A 21,048-nucleotide genomic window follows, 5' to 3' on the forward strand; every position below is an offset into this window, starting at 1 on the left:
ATCGGAGGTTATCATGCCGCTGTACCAGGCCATGGTGCGCCCTCATCTGGAGTACTGCGTCCAGCACTGGTCGCCGTACATGAAGAAGGACGCGGTAGTACTCGAAAGGGTCCAGAGAAGAGCAACTAAGATGGTTAAGGGGCTGGAGGAGTTGCCGTACAGCGAGAGATTAGATAAACTGGGCCTCTTCTCCCTTGAAAAGAGGGGACATGATCGAAACATTCAAGATAATGAAGGGAATAGACTTAGTAGATAAGGACAGACTGTTCACCCTTTCCAAGGTAGGGAGAACGAGAGGGCACTCTCTAAAGTTGAACGTAAGGAAGTTCTTCTTCACCCAGAGAGTGGTGGAGAGCTGGAATGCTCTTCCGGAGGCTGTTGTAAGGGAAAGCACCCTCCAGGAATTCAAGACAAAGTTAGACAAGTTCCTGCTAAACTGGGACGTACACAGGTGAGGCTGGACTCATTTAGAGCACTGGTCTTTGATCTGGGGGCCGCCGACTGCTGGGCACGATGGACCACGGGTCTGACCTAGCAGCGGCAATTCTTATGTTCTTATGCTCACAGTACATGGCTGCAAGTATTATACATCAAAATCTTTCCTGTTTAGTGCATCCTGGCATTTTTGGGTTTCAAAACGTCACTCTGTAACAGATTCCAGGGCAAAATACACTGTTGTGTTTAAAGCTGGACCTTAGACTATTCCCAGCACAAATCTGGTTCTTTGAAGTCTTCTGTTCACCCTCTTTAGGTCCAATTCGTGTTTGCTTCTCTGCTCTCTCCCTTTAGATATTGATCCTGATTCTTCTGAACACTAAAACGGCTTTACTGTATCAAGGAGGTTGTTTTGTTTGTGAATTTATTCACTTTTTTTTTTGCCTAGGTATTTGAATATTGCCTGTTTGTCTGTGTACATTTTTAGCTCTATGCTGCTGCTAGTATACTCTGGATTTATACTGCTAGTGGAAAGTTTGAAAGGAATCTTACCAGAAAAGCAGACAACCACACAACAGGGTGTGTCTGTGATGACAGTACCAGCAACTGGCCAGTAAGAAAAAGGAGGTATTGCTGCCCCTGTATAAGACTCTGGTGAGACCTCATTTAGAATATTGTGTACAATTCTGGAGGCCGCACCTTCAAAAAGATATAAAAAGGATGGAGTTGGTCCAAAGGAAGGCTATGGAAATGGTGTGTAGTCTTTTCGTGATAAGGCGTATGGGAACAGACTTCAAGATCTCAATCTGTGTACTTTGGAGGAAAGGCGGGAGAGGGGACCCTTTTTAGTTGCTTCCTGATCTTCTGAAGTGGAACCCCATCCTCCCACACAGCCACTCAATGGTCTCTTTATACACACAGTGACCCTTTATTCGAAACCACATCACTGCTATTTGGTAACAAGAGATGAGCCATCAAGAAAAGTTCCCGTAACTACCTACTAGTGCTACTTACCAGGTGCACACAATGCTGTACAATATAAGAGCTTACAATCTAATTACGAGACAGAGAAACAGGACAGAAGGGTGAATCTAGACATGTTGCTCAGGTAGGGGATTACAAAGGGAATAGGAGGGAGTGTGGTGCAGTAGTTAAAGCTACAGCCTCAGCAACCTGAGGTTCAAACCCACACTGCTCCTTGTGATCCTGGGCAAGTCACTTAATCCCCCCCATTGCCCCAGGTACATTAGATAGATTGTAAGTCTGTCAGGACTAAAAGGAAATTCTTGAGTACCCGAATTCATGTAAACCATTCTGAGCTCCCCTGGGAGAACAGTATAGAAAATTAAATAATGAGGTAGATAGGTTAGGGCTCTACAGAGGAAGTGGCAAACTTTATAAGTGGGTTGGGGTTAGGATTTAAACGCTTTCAGCCTGGATTTGATTACCACCAGAGACAAAGTCTAATGTACTGAGTCAAGGAGTTTGTTGCAGGCATACAGCGCAGCAAAGTAGAAGGTATGGTGTCGGGAGTTGGCAGTAGAGGAGAAGGGTACAGGCAGGAGAGACTTACCTGATAAGCAGAGTGGCCAGGGGAAGAGTATAGGAAGAGATAAAGGAGGTATTGAGGAGCTGCAGAGCATATACACTTGCTGGTCAATAAAATGAGTTTGAGCTGTATGCGGAGGAGCCAGGGAGGTGATTTAAGGAGAAGGGTAATGTGAGCATTAAGTTTAAGTTTATTAGGATTTTATATACCGCCTATTCAGGTTATCTAAGCGGTTTTACAATCAGGTACTCAAGCATTTTCCCTATCTGTCCCGGTGGGCTCACAATCTATCTAACGTACCTGAGGCTATGGAGGATTAAGTGACTTGCCCAGGGTCACAAGGAGCAGTGCGGGGTTTGAACCCACAACCCCAGGGTGCTGAGGCTGTAGCTTCAACCACTGCGCCACACACAGGGGACCACAGCAGCTACCACAAACTCCATAGTGAAAATGGCCATTTTGAGAGTGGAGCTTGTCTAGACAGGGGTAATCCCCAATCTCAAAAATAGCTTCCTCAACCTCCTGTGGTAATCTAAGGAGGCTTGCTTGTGGTTAAGTTGTGACAGGCATTATGACTTTTGCAGTGGTGTCTGGGGATGCGGATTTTTCCCTGGAGAATGCCTGGAATCACACAGGAAATGTGAAAAGACAGCATGCAGCGTAGATGAAAATCTTAGTCCACTGTAGTACTGCATAAATCTATCCTACCAAGTATGGAAGCCCTCGGGCCCCCCTCCCCCATTGTCTGATCATATTTCATGCTTCCTGTATTACACAAGAATACTTACACTGGCTGATCCAAAGCAAGGCATATTTAGATTTTAGTTCGTGGTTATCTTCTGAAGCTTAAAATCAGATCAGTTTGTTTCTGGAATGACAATAAAGCATCAAAGTTAAGATCCAGATCATGCGAGGACAGTTCTTGAAGATAGAGAATGTTAAGGTACCTTTTTCCAGGGTGATTACAGGAGTTAAGTGTCTTAGGATCAAAGATTTATACTTTCATAGGGAGTAAACTTATCTCTTTTATTACCAGCCTTTTAAGATGAAAGGATTTATCCCATCTCTTGGACAGTACTGGGAAGCCTATCTTTATTCATTCAATTTTCTAAAAACCATTCTCCCAGGGGAGCTCAGAACAGTTTATATAAATGTATTCAGGTACTCAAGCACTTTTCCCTGTCTGTCCTGGCAGGCTCACAATCTATCTAATGTACCTGGGACAATAGGGGGATTAAGTGACTTGCCCAGGATCACAAGGAACAGTGTGGATTTGAACCCAAAACCTCAGGGTGTTCAGGCTGTAGCGTTAACCACTGCACCACTCTAGAAATCAAAAATTTAGTAAAAGTGAGCCAAGTAAAGGACAGTCACGCTAGTGTGACATCACTGACGAGATTGGCTGTTAGGCATTGGTGGAGTGAGGCATTATGACATCACAATACCAGCTGGTTATCAGAGGCTGAAACTTTTCACACTATTTATTTATTAAATTTCTATACCGTTCCCCCAGAGGAGCTCAGAACGGTTTACATGAATTTATTCAGGTACTCAAGCATTTTTCCCTGTCTGTCCTGGTGGGCTCACAATCTGGGGGGATTAAGTGACTTGCCCAGGGTCACAAGGAGAAGCGTGGTATTGAACCCACAACTTCAGGAAGCTATACCTAATGTCAGTCATTTTTAGGGCTTCATATCTCAAGGGAGACAAACAATAATCAGCAGCCTTTCTGAGAATGTTACTGGATCATGCCTGGGAGTTAACCTCCAAATGAAACTTAATGTTCACATGTATTTTACAATTTATTATACAGTATCACTCTTTTTGCTTACAATTGAGCTTATCATGTCCCTGACTGCCAGTTTTGGTGAAATCCTGGGAGTTTATTTAATAAACACACTCTGACTTTATATGGTCTGCTTTTCTTCAATCTGCCATGTTGGATCTAGTAGGGGTGTCTGCCTTAGTGCTTTCTTACGCCTAAATTTAATTGCCAATAGCGGGTCTACTTTAAGGTGTGTTAGGCTAACGAAAGCAAATGTCAGGGTCTCTTAAAGGAGAGTAAGAGAGAGTAGAAATTAGTAGTTATGAATGAGTAGATTGGATGGGCCATATGTTCTTTCGCCGGCTGTCATTTTCTATGAATGGCCTCATATGGATCAAGATGAAAACTGGATTTCTCTATGGCAGTGTCCCCAAAAGGAGTTAGTTATGCGTGTACCATGACACCAACAAATCTTACTATTAAGCCAGGATACGTGGACTGTGATCTCAGTGTCTCAAATTTACTTAATTTATCTGTGGGCTTGGTTGGGATGAGTCGATGTGATTCTGTGGAAGACTGAATTTTTAGACAGACATTGTTTGACAGCCATTCAGCATCACTGATTTTAACAATGCAATATTAGCCAAACTTGGCCATTTCAAGCTTTGAGCTTGGAATTAAGTTGTAGGATAATGTTCACAGCAGCGGGCTAAAAACCAGGGAATCTAAGGTTCAAGTCTGCTGAATCTTCTTGTGTCCTTGAGAAAGTTATTTCATCTTCCACTGCCTTTTTTCCTAATCATTTTTCCTGTCAGTCCAAACTGAGAATGAACCTTCGGCAAATAGTTGTCTGAAATGTTCAAATTTTATGGTTTTCCTGGAAAACTTGTACTGAAACTATGGGAAATTGTAACCTGTTAACCATATATTATGTATATTAACCTGTAACCCATCCTGAGCTCTTTGGGGAGGATGGGACAGACAAATAAATAAAATAAGGAGTCATAGTATTTATGGGCATGATTGCCAACAATAATTGATAGCCTTAGGCACATAAGTGCAAGGTGCTATTTTAAATTGCTCCCCCCCCTCCCCGATTCTATATATAGTTCACAAATTTACATGACCCTAATTTGTGTACAGATAAATTAGATAACAAACTGCTAAGAATAATTGACTTAACAAGCACTTATTGACGTTAACTGGCACTTAAGGAAGATTAGGTTTTTACTTCAATAATCTTCTTTCTAATAAAAAATAAAAAAAGCATATGAACCAGTGGGTTATTCAGCTCTATGCGGCTCATTTTCAAAAAAAGAAAAAATATTCAAAATGTTGCATAAATGGGCAGATGGACCAAACCCTTCCAATTTGCTATTTTCAAAACCTATTTTGTACACAGATTTCCTACGGTGCTCGACTGCAGTGCATGTAAATCTCAAGAGACTACCCCCAGTCCTTCTTCAGAAAGCTCAGATGCTTCGTTGTCTTTGGATATTTCCAACAGAACCCCACCGGTGCAACCTGGTCTCTTCATTCGAATTGGTCATCTCCGCTGTGATGTTCTGTTGGTTTTGCAAAGCAGAGGGTTTTTTTTTCTGATATTTTAAACCTTGATCACAAACATTTTGCAGAGCCTGCAAAGCATCCAGTTTTCTCCAGGACCATTATGTTGACTACATTTCTTGAAAGTTACCGATTATTCATTAGTTTTCTAAAGTTCTTGTAAGATGTAGCTCCCTGTAGAGGCCATGAAAACTCCTATACAAATAAAAAGGATAAGTTTGAATGACCATTATATCGACCAGTATTTGTATCCAAAAGGGTGAGTGTGCATCACAGCTAAAAAGAGACCTCCTCTCATATTTTGTTAAATTCCTCTTTGTGCCAGTGCATTAGATGAATTTAAGCTGGAGAAGGTAAAAACATGTCAAAATACCATGCTGAGCTTTATGGGTTTTTACTAATTATCCAACTTGTAAAGCAAAAGTGAAGAGTAGGCCTGGAAGTTACACATAATTACTTGCAATGACCTAAAAATCCATGTATCGTAGAAGGAAGAGCTATCCTGTGGACTTCCCGTGTGTTCCAAGCAAATCCATAACCTTGTAGCAACTGTCATCGAAACCCAAGAGTACCAGGCTGTTGTGACATCTCCTTGCACAGATGAACTGGACAGGTTAAGCACATCACTAAGGTGATATTTGCTAAAAGATGTTTAACAGCACTCGTTGATTTCATGCACAATCAGGATCATTCTGGGCTGGATGATTTCAAACCAGAATACCCCTTCTTACACACCTTTACAAAGCACTAGCTTTGTTAAGAACATAAGAAATGCTGCTGCTGGGTCAGACCAGTGATCCATGTTGCCCAGCAGTCTGCTCACGCGGTGGGCCCTCTGGTCAAAGACCAGCGCCCTAATTGAGACTAGCCCTACCCGAGTATGTTCCAGTTCAGCAGGAACTTCTTGTACTTAAAGAATATTACGTTATTCACTCCAAAACTAAAAGGAAACACAAGAAGAGGACAACCTGAAAACAGACTATTCTGGGCCAAGTGAACAGTGCCAAGACTGTATGCTATTAAGTCTTTTCAGAGCCTAGTACTTCCCAAAACTATTCTAGGGGAGCCCCAGCCAATCAGAGTTTCTGGATACTCACATTGAATATGCATGAGAAACAATTTGCGGGAAGGGGTAAAACGCGGACCTCGCAATTCTAAAACCGCACGTCCTTAAAAATCTGAGGTCCGTGCCACTTGTAGTTAGTTTCTGGCTCTGACAGACCTCTATGACAATTTAGCGCTGACGGATCCGTCTCAGTATAGGGAGGGAAAAGTTTTAGGATTCGTCAGCGCTAAATTGTCATAGAGGTCTGTCAGAGCCAGAAACTAACCACAAGTGGCACAGACCTCAGATTTTTAAGGACGTGCGGTTTGAGGTCCGCGTTTTACCCCTTCCCACAATTTGCAAGCACTGCTTTTACTGCATGTAATCAATCTCATGAAAATTCATTGCAGAGCTCCAGAAAACCTGACTGGCTGGGGTTCCCTCAGGACAAGCACTGCTAAAGACCAGAGGCAAGACAACACTAAACCAACTGGAACTACCAAACTGTTAGAATATTACTAGACCTCTTAGATAATTTTGAGATTTATTGGCCTCTGTAGATTATTTTACAGCGTCCTCTAAAGTTCTATATTTAAAAAAAGAATATTAATCTTAATAAGGTTTTATTAAAATGTGAGAAACTAGAAAGCTGCATTAAAGCAGCTATGCTTATTCTGGATTTCTTTATCAATATCCTTGCTTCCGAGTTGCATTGTATCCTTAACTGGATGTAAGATTTTTTTGCTTTGATTATAGAACAGAGTACTGTATTTTCCGTTTCTTTACTAGAGCAACAGCCTCAGTGTAAAAGCTCTAGAAAGTTCTAAACGTTCTCAAACACCAGTAGTTGCAAGGCCTTCCTCTTACATACCAGGCAAAATGTAGCAGTCAGCCTTTTGTCTTAGGGTCCCTTTTATCAAGCTGCGCGAGTCGGCACAGTAAATGCTTATAATATTCCTATGAGCATCGGAGCACTTACCTCACCAGCTAAAAACTGCTACCACAGCTTGTTAAAAGAGAGAGTTAATCACCTATTGAAATGCAAGAGCAGCAGAGGACTTGATTTCTGAATTAAAGCGCAGAGCACCTGCGAGTGAGAAAGATTTGATCTATGCAACATCAGCTGGTGCCTACAAGATACCTCAGCAAAGCTTCCAAATGTCCAGTTTCAGGAAGACTTGTAGCTGGTCAGTTCTAGTTTTGAATCTACATACCAAAGTGTGAGAATTGTAGCTCCTTATTCTGGTTTATTGTTTCTTGATATACTGCTATTTTCAAATACATGGATCAATGCGGTGTACAAAGAAGAAGAATAAAAAATATTTAGAAAGGAACTCCATAATTGATAGGAAAGAAAACACACAAACACTCAAGAAAGTAAAACACACAGATTAAAAATACATACTTTCTAGCCTCCCAAGGTAACTGGCATGAAAGTAGAGGGGGGGGGGGAATCGGGAGGTTTATCCAGAGAGGAAGAGATTAAAAGCCTTTTCAAAGAGAAGTGTCTTCAATAGGGTCTAAATCTGAAGAAGCTGGGTTCCAAATGGAAGGTCATTCCACATTTTGGGGGCAATGAAGAAAAACGCAGAGTTTCTAGTTCTCCTAATTGAAATTAGTGCTTCAGGTCCCACAATGGACCGAGCTAGGATTGTCAGAAAGCAAGGACTGGCATAAAATTTCCCTCTTGGGAAACTGGAGGACTGTCTAAGAAAGAAGACAGTAGGGTCTAGGAAAGGGGTGGGCAACTCTGGTCTTCGAGGGCCAGAATCCTCGGGTTTTCAGGATTTCCCCAATGAATATGCACTGAAAACAGTGCATGCAAATAGATCTCTTGTATATTCATTAGGGAAATCCTGAAAACCCCACTGGATTCTGGCCTTCGAGGACCAGAGTTCCCACCCCTGGGCTAGTATGTGCAGAGGTAAGTTAATGGTCTTTACACTGAAAGGGTTCCACAGCAAAATCCCTGATTGAGATGGACTTCTTCACCTTCACAAAAGTCCCTGGGGCAGGCATGGAAAAATAACCAACCAACCATTAAGTAAGCCCCAAAGAAGGAAGCCAAAATGGCCATGTTGAGCTGAGACACTGTTGAAGTGACTGTTACACTTAGATTTCCATTTCTTATGATCCAGCTTCTGGGAGATGCTGCCGAAAGAGGAGAATATGGGTAGTAACAGCATAGCAGCAACTTCTCTTGGCATAGGGAGGTGTTTAAAAACATATGCAACCTGTCATCTATCAAGTGCATTTCGCACAAACGCTCCTCACAATCTGTTCTTTAGATCTCATCCCTCCCCAGAGTTTGTACTAAAGTAAATCCTTGGGTAAAATCACTGACCTGGGAGCCATTTTGCACAGTTCATTCTGCAGCTTAAATCTGCCATGAATATGTGCTCACATTACTAGAAGCCGAGTGTAAATAAACAGCTCGCCTTGCTCTTTGGGGAGATTACCTTTTCCTTATGTAATTTTCTGTGGCGGATCTACTGTGAGTTAAGCAGAATGAATGAAGTGAAACCAGGCATGCAGCCTTCTCAGAGACAACATAAAAGCCACACTAAGCAAAGCTCTGGCTTATTTCTCTTCATTTCTAGAAGTGACAAAACAGCCCTTTTGACTGGTTATGCAGCAGGCTAGTGAACAGGTGCAGAGAGAAAAGCATTAGAATACCGATATCAGGTGGCAGGGGGAATGCATAGACCGCTGTTAAGAACACCTTTCAAACCGCAGTCATCTCAAAGCGAGAAAAGCAATTCACTCTCCCAGCCAACAAAGCAACTTTTTTTTCTTTTTTAATGGTTCCTAGCTACCACACACAACAGGGGGAAGTGGGCATGATTCTAAGGATTTAACCAGCTAACTCTCACCATGTAGTAATAAGTGGTAATTAATAAATCAGTGGGAACCCAGTCAGTCAGGTTTTCAGGCATCTACATGAGTTAGAATTGCATGCAGTCTAATGAATAGTTATTTCCAATATCTGGAAACCTGATTAGCTGGGGAACTACTGCAGTATGCTATGCTAATCAAGTTTCAAGATTAATAATTTTTTGATTAATCGCTTAATCGTATTTCTAAGCGATGAACATGTTAAAATTACAATATTTGGGAGACAATACAATACATAACGTCCTGGCGGACTAATGGACTAACTTAACAAACTCATAAACACAAGGAAAGGAGGGAGGTGAAATACAAAATCATTAAAGAAAAACAGGCCAATCAAGGAAAAATACAAAAGGGAAGCAAATAAAAAGCCATAGTATAATACAGCAAAAAATATAATTCAACCTGCGAACTACTTAGTTAATTATCAAAGGCATCTCTAAAGAGAAAAGTTTTTAAATTACTTTTGAATTTCTCCAGATTGCGCTTTTCCCTTAAGTAAATGGGAAGGGAGTTCCAAGTTTGAGGTGCGGTAACAGAAAAAATAAATTGCCGTCTTGTATTAATAACCTTAAGAGATGGAATTGTCAATAAATTTTGTTCATTGGATCTCAATGTTCTATTTGGAGAATAAGGAATTAATAGTTTATAAATGAATGCTGGAGTTTTATAAAAGAGGGATTTGAAAGTGAGTATACATAATTAGTATGTTATCCGGTAAGTAACAGGAAGCCAGTGCGCATTCTTAATAAGGGGAGTTACATGATCAAACTTCTTAGTTTTTGTTATAAGTTTAATGGAAGCATTTTGAATGATTTGTAGATGTTTTATTTCGTTCAGAGAAATTCCCTTAAAAAGAGCATTACAATAATCGATTTTAGAGATCACCAAAGAGTGAATAAGAATATTAAGGGATTTTGAACATATATTTCATCTGCATTCTTGTATTCTCACATCTAGTTAGAAGCGTAACTCTTTCAAGGGGATGTCAGCTACGACACCTTCCACTATTACTTATTTAGATCAGGCTGTGAGCAGACCATGTTTTCAGGCTATCCCTCGTGAATATGCATGAGAGAGATTTGCAAACAATGGATGTAATGGGCATGCAACTCTTATACATATTCATGAGGGATACCCTGAAAACCTGGCTAGTTGCAGCCCTTGAGGACTTGCACAAACCTGATTTAGATTAACAGTTGCATTGTAGAAAAGTTACTTCCTAACTTATTGACATGCAGTGGCCCTTGTCATCTACTTTGCATTAAACATGAACATTTATAGACTGCAGAATGTAAAACTGGGTTTAAGAATTCATCCCCTCACTTTTTTTTTAATCTATTTAAGTCCTAGAAATGACATTGGTTTGCATCCAAGAGCTGATTCATTTCATTTTATTTATTTATGGTAAATGCAGCCTTCTGCATCATTGATAGAAGCTGAGCCATCCTTCTGGACAGAACTGACACCAGTTTGGGGATCAAGGAGGACAAAATACAGCACCAAACCCAATGCACTGAATGGCAGGGATGTTAAAATAATAAAAGAACCTTAAACATTAGTCAAAAATGTTTAGGATCGAGGGAGAAAGGGGGTAAAAAAACCAATCCCCCCAAAGTCAAATATTTCTCATTTGACTATGGAAAAACAAGCAAAGCAATATACTTCTGTGATTTGCTGCAGGGCTGACTGGAAAGCAACTTTTGATCAATGTTGTGACCACAAAAGCAGAAGCAGAAGCTGGTGACACCTGTTAAAAGAGAACATCTCATGCCGCTTCTGGGTCAGACCAGTGATCCATCGTGCCCAGCAGTATGCTCACGCGGCGGCCCTCTGGTCAAAGACCAGCGCCCTAACTATGTAACTGAGACTAGCCCTACCAGCATAAGTCCTTGTTCAGCGGGAACTTGTCTAACTTTGTCTTGAATCCCTGGAGGGTGTTTTCCCCTATGACAGACTCCAGAAGTGCATTCCAGCTTTCTACCACTCTTTGGGTGAAGAAAAACTTCCTTATGTTCGTACGGAATCTATCCCCTTTCAACTTTAGAGAGTGCCCTCTCATTCTTCCTACCTTGGAGAGGGTGAACAACCTGTCCTTATCTACTAAGCCTATTCCCTTCAGTACCTTGAATGTTTCGATCATGTCCCCTCTCATTCTCCTCTGTTCGAGGGAGAAGAGGCCCAGTTTCTCTAATCTTTCGCTGGACGGCAGCTCCTCCAACCCCTTAACTATCTTAGTTGCTCTTCTCTGGACTCTTTCGAGTAGTACCGTGTCGTTCTTCATGAATGGCGACCAGTGCTACACGCAGTACTCTAGTACTCACCTTCTTTATCATTCCAAGCATTCTGTTCGCTCTTTTTGCCCTTTAGAAGCAAAAGAATAACTTGGAGCAGGAGTAAAGGCCTGTATCTTACAATCAAGCAATCATCTTCTACAGGAGCTGCAGCTCTTCCACAAATATTGGTTAAATGCTGCTCTGAGACTGGTGCTATTTAACTTATTTATAAATGATCTGGAAACTGGGATGACAACTGAGGTGAAATTGTTCAAAGTTGCTAAAACACATGCACTGAAAAATTATAGGCAGACCTTAAGAAACTGAAGACTGGGCATCCAAATGGCAGATGAAATTTAATGTGAACAAATGAAAAGTGATGCACATTGGGAAGAATAACCCAAATCATGGTTACCGGGAGCTATGGTCCAACTTGGGGTAATCGTAGACAATATGCTGAACCTTCCATCTAATGTGCAGTGGCGGCAGCCAAAAACGCAAATAAGATGTTAGGAATTATTGGAAAAGGGATGGTAAACAAGACTAAGAATGTTATAATGTCCCTGTATTATAACTCCATGGTGCGACTTCACTTTGAGTATTCTTTCAATTCTGATCGCCTTATCTCAAAAAATATTTAGCGGAACTAGAAAAGGTTCAAAGAAGAGCAACCAAGATGATAAAGGGGATGGAGCTCCTCTTGTTATGATGAAAGACTAAAGAGGTTAGAGCTCTTCTAGAAAAAAGATGGCTGAGGGGAAATATGATTGAAGTCTGCAAAATCATGAGTGGTGTAGAACAAGTACAAGTGGATCCATTTTTTTACTCCATCAAAAATTACAAAGACTTGGGGATGCTCCAAGTCACAGGGAGATATTTCTAAAACGATAGGAGGAAATATCTTTTTACACAGATAATAGTTAAGCTCTGGAACGCACTGCAAGAGGATATGGTAAGAGCGGTTAACATAGATGGATTATAAAAAAAAAAAAGGTTTGGACAAGTTCCTGGAAGAAAAGGCTATAGTCTGCTATAGGAGACAGATATGAGGGAAGCCACTGCTTGCCCTGGATCGGTAGCATGGAATGCTGATACTGTTTGGGGTTTTGTCAGGTATTTGTGAACTGAATAGGCCATTGTGAAGACAGGCTACTTGGCTAGATGGACTACGGTACTGGTCTGACCCATTAAGGCTATTCTTATGTTATGTTCTTCCGTCATTTATATGGCTTCACATTCTGGCACCCCTCCCAACAATGTCTAAGCACACTACATCTAATGCAAAAATGTAAGGTGAAAAGGGTCATCACTCTTGGCATCCCTCCATCTCTCCAACCCCCAGCAAAGCTAACCTGTCCCTTTAATCAGGCACCAAGGTTGTAAAGGTGAAGAAAAGAAAAACAGCCTTTTGACTACAAGCAAATCTTGATTTCCACACAATACACAAGGAAACAAAGGTGGTTTTACAAATATATTAAAAAGAACAAAGGTTTGTAAGAATTATAAAGATCTTTTTCTTCACAGCAAATCATGAACTGCAAGCATACATCTTCTGCTTCCAATCCACAAGCTCTTCTGTCTTTGACAAGCCCCCCCCACCCCACCACTTCCATTCTTTGGTTATTTATATTGTCCATTTTACAAAGCCAGACCTAATGACAGCAAGCAGCTCACAGAATATCTTCCAAATGCTCGAACTTTAAAAAAAAAAAAAAAAAAAGAAGTGTTAATGCAATTGTGCAAAATTACATTTTCTCCTCTTGCTTAACATGTAAATCCTCCAGCATCACAAGCCTGGTTTCTGAACATCCAACACTACAAAGTAAATGAAAAACTGAACTGGCTGTCCCCAAATTCTGACCCAAGCAACAGAATTGAGTCTTCCAGATATGGCCAATTCTATATACAATCACAGTGCTACTCAAAAAAATGTCACTAGGGTGCAAGACACGATTACATGCCTCTTTGAATAATACAGTAAACCCCCGCAAATTTGCGGTTCGCAAATCGCAGACTCAGTAATTCGTGGTATTTTCCGACCACATCTTCCTTGTACTAAAGTCATGGTTACATCAATCAGGAGCTGCTTTGACACACTATCTGGTGTATCAAAGCAGCTCCTGATTGGTGTAACCATGACTTTAGTACAAGGACGAGGCGGTTGGAAAATGTGCCCGGTTTCGTAAGTACAATTTAAGCACCCGCCGACACCCCAGCTGACCTCTCCTGCCTTCGATCAGTTGAAAAATCGTATTCACGTTTTTTTGAAAATCACGGGTGTTCCTGGAACGGAACCCCTGCAAATTTCAGGGGAGTACTGAATAAAAAAACAGTGCACTAGGTCAGGACAATGCAAAAATACTACGATCATTTTATTCTTAATGCAAAGAGGGAACATTTTCAAGACTTAACACTCTGGTCCAATACACCAGTTGCCTCCTTTTAAAGAAAGCCATATTTTTAAGCTGAAGCACAGCTCTAATGCTTTTAACTGGATGTTAAGGCAGCATGGGACAAGCACAGAGGATCTTCCGTGATAAGCAAATGAGACAAGGCCTTGCAGCAGGAAAGGAAAAGTGTTTATCTGTATTCATCTACGCAATTATTTTTGCATAACGAGAACGTTATTTGTCTGACTTAATGAAAACAGTTCCCACAGTCCATCCTATTAAAATAAGAGCTCTACTGGTAATCTCAAGGAAGAGGCAACTTTAAAAACAATTCTCCATGAACAAGCAGGATGGAGTTAGTTAAACAGTAGTCGGAATTATCCGATGGTGCCATGCTCTAAAGAGCCACTAATTTAAACCTGGGACAGTAAAACCAGCTGAACACTGATACTTCTACAGACAGCCTCATTTGGCCTGCGTCTCATGCACGTATAAGAGGTGCCCCCTGAAGACAGGAGGTAAATTTAAAGAGTACAAAAAAAAGAGGATAGTAGCAAGAACAGGCAGAGGGATAAAGACAGTACTTTTCTCATTAAATGGCATATCCCGTACCCTTAAGGGGCTTTCAAAGTCTCTGCTGTTTGCTAGAGCAGCTTCCTCACTGTATGCTAGTTAAAAATATGATTTCCAGCCCACAGCAGTACAAAACGGTTTCTCTCATACTGAGACAACAAGTCCAACAATGCGATCAAACTGTTTCATATGAAAGGCAGTATTGCAAATGCCTGATAAACATAATGCTTTCTGTTGCTGCTCAGAAAAGCTAGGACACTTGTCATATCCACTTACAAAATATGGTGACTATTTCAAGACAAAAGTAAAAAGGGTGCTACAACTTTAGACCACAAACCTGAAAAGAAAAAAAGTATAATTTAGGGCTACCACCATGAACACCAAGTCGGGAAAACGGTCATTCAATGAAGCTCCTCCCCTCCCCAGACACCCCCATCCACCTCCATTTATTGCTTTTAACACCTCTGTGCAGCAGACCATGCTTTCTATATCTTGATTCTGCTATATGGGGTTTTAAAAAGAAAGTTAGAAAAGGCAACATGATGCTTTCAAGTTTCAAACCAAAAGATTGGCTACACAGGCACCAGTCTATATACCTAAAGCAAATGACCAAGAGACCTGTGCAAACTTGTGTGTTCTGCAGAATCTCTTCTCCCTCTATTTCTTCTTCCCTCCTATCCATGAAGCAATTAGGACTCAACATTAAAGCAAAAACAAATCCTCTTTAGCCAGTTTAAAGGTTGTTTGCTGGAAGGTACGTTCTTTGGTATATTCCACTGCACATTTTGTAAGCCTCAAACCAGCTTTGCATTAGACTAATCAGCCCATTGACCCTTGCCCAGGGATAAGACTGGCTGCCTCTGAGCATCAAAGGCACAGTATGGAGGTGCAAGGGCTAAGGATGACTTTTCAAAGGTTCCTGCCAATGGTTCTAACCTGAGCCATATACAGTCAGCTATATCCACATGTACTGGCACAGATAACTCACTTTCTGATTCTGAACCCCTACTGATCATATTAAAGTGCGCCTCTCAATGTGAGATTCTAGACACAAAAATTCATGCATTCCCCAGTTCTCTCTCTTAGCAGGCACTACTCCTGTTGACAAGATGATGCAAAGTCTTATGCTCAACAGGGTTTCAAAAAACATTGGTTGGTGGAAATAGGAAGATTTGGTTTAATTTTCTTTCTGCATGGAAGCCTCATGCTGTGGAGAATGCAGAGTGAATCCTGACGTAATGAAGTGCTCTGTAGTGGTCTGTGGTTTCAGACAGCAGCAGGAATGTCTGTTCCATTCACTGGAGTTATCTCACTGCATTCAACTTGTAACAGAATAAATGCTACCTATGGAGCAATGTAAGGTCATACTCCAATTGGAGGAGGGAGGAGCATGCAGGCAAAACAGATGCCTGTGTTAGATAGGGTCGGAGTTTAGTATCAATGAATCAGATGAAAAAAAAAAGAAAAACTTCAGCATCCATGTAAAAAAAAAAAAAATACTGTCCTGCCAAATGGCATTAAATATCAGAAGTCCTAAAGAGCAAAGTTTCAAAGGCACAGGCAGTACAGAAAAGCTAAACAGCAGTCCCAGAGTGTAGGGGTCACTTCCCCGATTTCATATAGGAAGGTATAGCTCCACGAGCCGTCAGACCCTCAAAGCGCTTGTAGGTGTAGTTGATGAAGACCCAGTCCTTGTTTTTGTAGTCTATCTCTGGATGGTTACTCACAGCCACTAGGAAGAAGAAAATAAAAGTCTATTCAGAAAGGTTGTTACACTCTTGTAATATTGCCAATGGCTCCTGACCAGATGAGAGCAATCAGCATTCCCACAGCACAGATACATCCTAACAAAGAGGACTGCAGTATATCAACTATATTGTTGTTGTCTCAGTTCAGGGATGTAGAAAAGGTGGTGGTGAGGCGCCCAAGCCTTCCCCCAAGTCAGGTTTGGTATCTTTCTCTTCTGCTCCGCATCTTCCTGCTGCCTAGTATCTGCTTCCCTTCCCTTTCCCACTTGTGGTCTGATATCTTCCTCTTCTCCTCTTGCCTTACGGTACTGTTGTATTCTAGCAACATCACAGATCAAGATGTCAGCCGTATTGCCTGCTGGCCCCAGCAGCTTTCCTTCTGAATCATCCCACCTATGCAGGAACAAGAAGTTGTGTAGAGGGAAGACTTCCAGGATCAGCAAGCAATGCGGCTGACTTGATCTCTGATGCTGCTACAAGACATCAAACTGCAGGTGGGTGAAGGGAAGCAGATACTGGGCTGCAACAAGATGCAGAGAAGAAGAGAAAGAGATATTGAACCCAACTGGGGGGCCCTGGGGTGAGTGAGAATAGGGACTCTGGAGGACTGGGAGGGAAGCGAGCAGAAGATGATTTTTAATGTGGGTGGTGGAGAGCAAAAAGGAAATGCATGGTTCCCCCACTGCACTCGTGGCCCCACCCCCCCAAAAAAAGGTCAACATTAGTTTCAAGAAGTTCAGGACATTCATGACCTAAGCTTCAATGCTGTTTGCCTCGATTTATGATGTGATATTTTGATATGAATGTGTTAGTCTGCTTATAGCAGATTCAGCATACTGCTATGATATTCAAAATATGAAGCATATGTAATAAAGAGATTATGTACTTACCCTGGTAAGCTCTTTCCCAGTACATAGGTGAGACATTCTAGACAGTAGGATTATTTTCCCATAGCCGCATGCTGCTGCAGAATGAATCCACTTTTGGAGTTTTCACTCTGCCTCTGTTGTACTTCACTGGCTCCACCTTTGGTTAGTACCCAAGCACTTGGAGCCACCTAATACACGTGAAGTAGAGGCACCTGTGGCAACAGGCTTAAACAAATTGTTTTGCTCAAAAGTAACTAAACAGTACCGTTAACCGCCAACACTGGCTTCAAAGGAGCTCAGAGCTACTCCCCAATAAAATGAAACACATATACAAATTCTTCCCAGCCCACAAGGGCTGACAGGCATCCAAGATCAGTTTGGAGAAGCATAAACAGACTGTAAACAGGAAGGACAGGGCAGGAGTCTAGAATGTCTCACCTATCTACTGGAAAAGAGCTGACCAGGGTAAGTACATAATCTCTTTTTCCAATGCAATAGGTGAGATATTCTAGACAGTAGGGATGTACAAAAGAAGTCCCACAAAAAAGCTAGGGTGGGCTTGTTGCGCCGACCCTCAAGACTGAGGACACAAAGGCGGAGTCCTGTCTTGCCACCACATCCTCTCTGTAGAACTTGGCAAACGTGTGGAGAAGACCATGTCGCCGCTCTGCAAATCTCCTCAGGAGAGACAGATCTAGCTTTGGCCCACAAAGAAGCTACACTCCTGGTAGATTTGCCTTGATGGAAACAGGAGATCATTTCCCAAAATGTAGGCTGATGAAACGGCCCTACGGATCCATCTGGAAACATTGGCCTTGGAAGTGGGAGCGCTCTGCTTAACTGAACAAGTTAGCACAAACAAATGGTCAGAGTGACGAAACTCGTTGGTGAACTCCAAATAACACAGAAGAACTCTAAGCACATCCAGTTTCTTCAACAGGCGGTCCTGTGTCTTGGAAGGGAAGAAATCTGGAGGCTTCTGGTAGATAGATGCAGCCTGCCACCGTGTCGAAAATGACTCCCAGGTATTCCAGCGATTAAGTTGCAAAGAATAACAACAAAGGTGACTAACTGGTGTATTTCGGCCCAAAAGGAGCTTGCCTCAGAAGTCTTGTAGTTAAGTCGTAATAGATAAAATCACAATGCTCTTTTACTCATCGTGGAAAGTACCACTCCGTGTGAAACCTGCATATGCGGCTGAATGGCTAGCTTGAAGAACCAGCATGTGCTGCTGTCCGTGCCGAAATGAAGGTGGACAATCCAGCCCAGGTCCTCCAGCACCCTCTCCACCATGTGTCATCCCTTGGCCAATGAGGAAGCTCTGATCAGCCAGTTGTCCAAATAAGGGTGAACCTGGAGACCCATCTTTTGCAGATAAGCTGCCACTACCACCATCACCTTGGTGTAGATTTGGGGTGCTGTCGCCAGCCCACAGGGAAGTGCCGAGAACTGGTAATGCTGTTCCAGAACATGAAACCGCAAAAAAGAGAATTTGCAAGTATGCCTCTCTGAAATTCAGAGAGGCAAGAAACTCCCACAGCTGCAATGACCGAACACACAGTCTCCATTTGGAATCAAGGAATCTTGAGACCTGCATTCACGTGCTGAAGATCCAGAATATGCCTCCAATCTTCTGAGCCTTTCTTTGCATGATAAAGTAAATGGAGTATCTGCCTGAGCCTGAGAAGTCAGGAGGTACTGGCTCTATAGCTTGAACATCCAGCAAGTGCTGAACGGTGATCTGAACCCTGAGCGCTTTGTCCGAGCAACCTGAAGGAGATAACCAATCTGTCAGACATCGAGCAAATTCCAGCTTGTAACCTGACCAAATAATGTCCAAGACCCAGTGGTCAGATGTAATGCACATCCAGGCAGGAAGAAACGCTGAGAGCCGGCCCCCTATCTGCAGAGGGCATCCCTCAACCTGGCGTCATTGAGCCATTCTGGCAGAGGGTGCAGAACAGGAGGTGGAAGGCTGGGAACACCTGTAGCCGGTACATTGTCGGCAGGAGCCCTGGGAAATCTCTGCAACGTGGCATTTGCATACAGTTTGGAATGCAGTGAGCCACAAAAATAGCGCGCCCAGAACCCCTGGAGGGTCTGGAGCTACTATCAGGCAGTCTTAGTGCAATGGTCCATCACAGAATCCATAAGGATGTCCAGACCTTTACCAAACAATAACTGCCCCTTAAAAGGCAGCCTACCAAAGTAGCCTTGGAAGTGGAATCCCAGCCCATTGGTGAACCTAGAGCATTCGGCGGGCAGAGATGGAAGTATGCTGACACCTTTGCCAAATCCTCATGAGGTCATACAATGCATCTGCCATATAATCTATCTCAGCCATCAGAAGTTGAGGAGGGGGATCCACTGCCTCACTCTCCAGGGTGATCAGACAAGAGAGACAGTCATGTGCCACAAACAACATCAGATACTTAAAGTAGCTGCATCAAAACATTGCCTGAGGACCACATCCACCCAGTGGTCCTGCATGTCCTTTAACACGATGCAGTCGGCACCCTGCAAAACCCCACCAAGCCTACTAAGGGCGCCTAACACCTGTGCTCAACATCTTATTCAGGTGAGACCACCTCAGGGATAGCCCTGAGCTCCAGAGAAACTATGCAGGCTGGCTAACAGGTACCCAGAGGGATCGGCCTGTGAGCTACAGACTGAAGTTGGTGAATTCTCAAGCAAGCAGAGTTTCAAATTCGCTCCAAGCACCAAATTGCCTGAAAAAGGGACAAATTTACATTGAATTAAAAATAATAAAATCGGGAGAGCAGAACAAACACTCCTGCAGGCATGTGTGCAGAAGGAAAGAACTGAAGATGGAGCTAGAGAGCTCACTGAAGTACATCAGAGGTAGAGTGAAAAATCCAGAGTAGATTCCTTTTGCTGCAGCACGCAGGAAATAATCCTACTGTCTTTGGAATGTCTCACCTATTGCACTGGAAAGACTATTAGCCAATGAACAAGTTTATAAATCCAGTAAATATATCAAGACAATTTAAGTAGTCCTGTTATAATTTGTCACTTTGTAATAACAACTTTTCTCTCTCAAGGACCAAAGTGCTATATAACTGGTAGGATGTATACAGAACTTTCTTACTTTTGGAGGGATTTGGGAGGTGATGAAATTGAAATTCAAGTTCAAGCCTGTGTCTCCTACAGCATGCCCATCTTTTCTTTTAATTTATTTCTGTGTGTGTAGAAATAAAAACTATATACCAATAAGGCCTTCAGCTCTGACCGTTGGCCTTTCTGCACAAGGAAAAGTTGTCTGTAGGAAATTCAAGATCAGCCACAAGGTAGTTGTTGGATGTGACAGCAAAAGATCTTTATACAAAAGGGGATGGCTTATCATGAACAGACTGAAATCAGCATACTTTTCTAAAAGTCAGTCTAATAAATTGATAAAAAGTATTGGCCCATTTCATCCCGATTTAGTCAAAGAATAAACAGGAAAGAAAAAGCTTCCTCCCCCATGAAAGCTAATACTGAACTGTGATCTTACTACTCCAATACGCCGACACCTCCTCTGTATATACATTTCAAGAGAGCGTGGAAAATAACACTGCTGTACAGCTGTCAGCATTGTTTATAGGAGCTCAAATAGGTTTTAGATTCTATCCTACCTAAATCAACAAATCTAGTTTCCTCAAATAAGAGCTCGTTTTTCAGGATAAGAGTAGATCAGATTGGATAGGGGTTGTGCTATATATTAAAGAGGGAATTGAATCAAACAAAATAAACCTTCTGCATGGCATACATAGCCGTGTGGAATCCACATGGATAAAAATTCCATGTGTGAAGGGAAGGAATATACAGGTAGGGTTATACTACCATCCCCCGGGACAGAATGAGCAGATAGATGATGAAATGTTTTTAGAGGAGAATAGGAAAACTGCCAAATTGGGCAACAGTATAATAATGGGTGTTA

At 42.1% G+C, this 21,048-nt stretch overlaps 1 protein-coding gene across 1 annotated transcript in view; it reads right to left on the reverse strand.

Annotated features, from left to right (window-relative positions):
• Window positions 1-12,934: 12,934 nt before the first annotated feature.
• The window catches only part of STK38 (serine/threonine kinase 38), a 45,120-nt gene continuing 37,006 nt past the window's right edge, over window positions 12,935-21,048 (reverse strand). Inside the window, exon 13 of the mRNA XM_033918509.1 lies at window positions 12,935-16,223. Within this exon, the coding sequence (XP_033774400.1) occupies window positions 16,093-16,223 (131 nt within the window). The 3' untranslated portion in view covers window positions 12,935-16,092. The remainder of the gene's footprint in view (window positions 16,224-21,048) is intronic.

Source organism: Geotrypetes seraphini, chromosome 13 (assembly GCF_902459505.1).
Source record: "Geotrypetes seraphini chromosome 13, aGeoSer1.1, whole genome shotgun sequence".
NCBI lineage: Eukaryota > Metazoa > Chordata > Amphibia > Gymnophiona > Dermophiidae > Geotrypetes > Geotrypetes seraphini.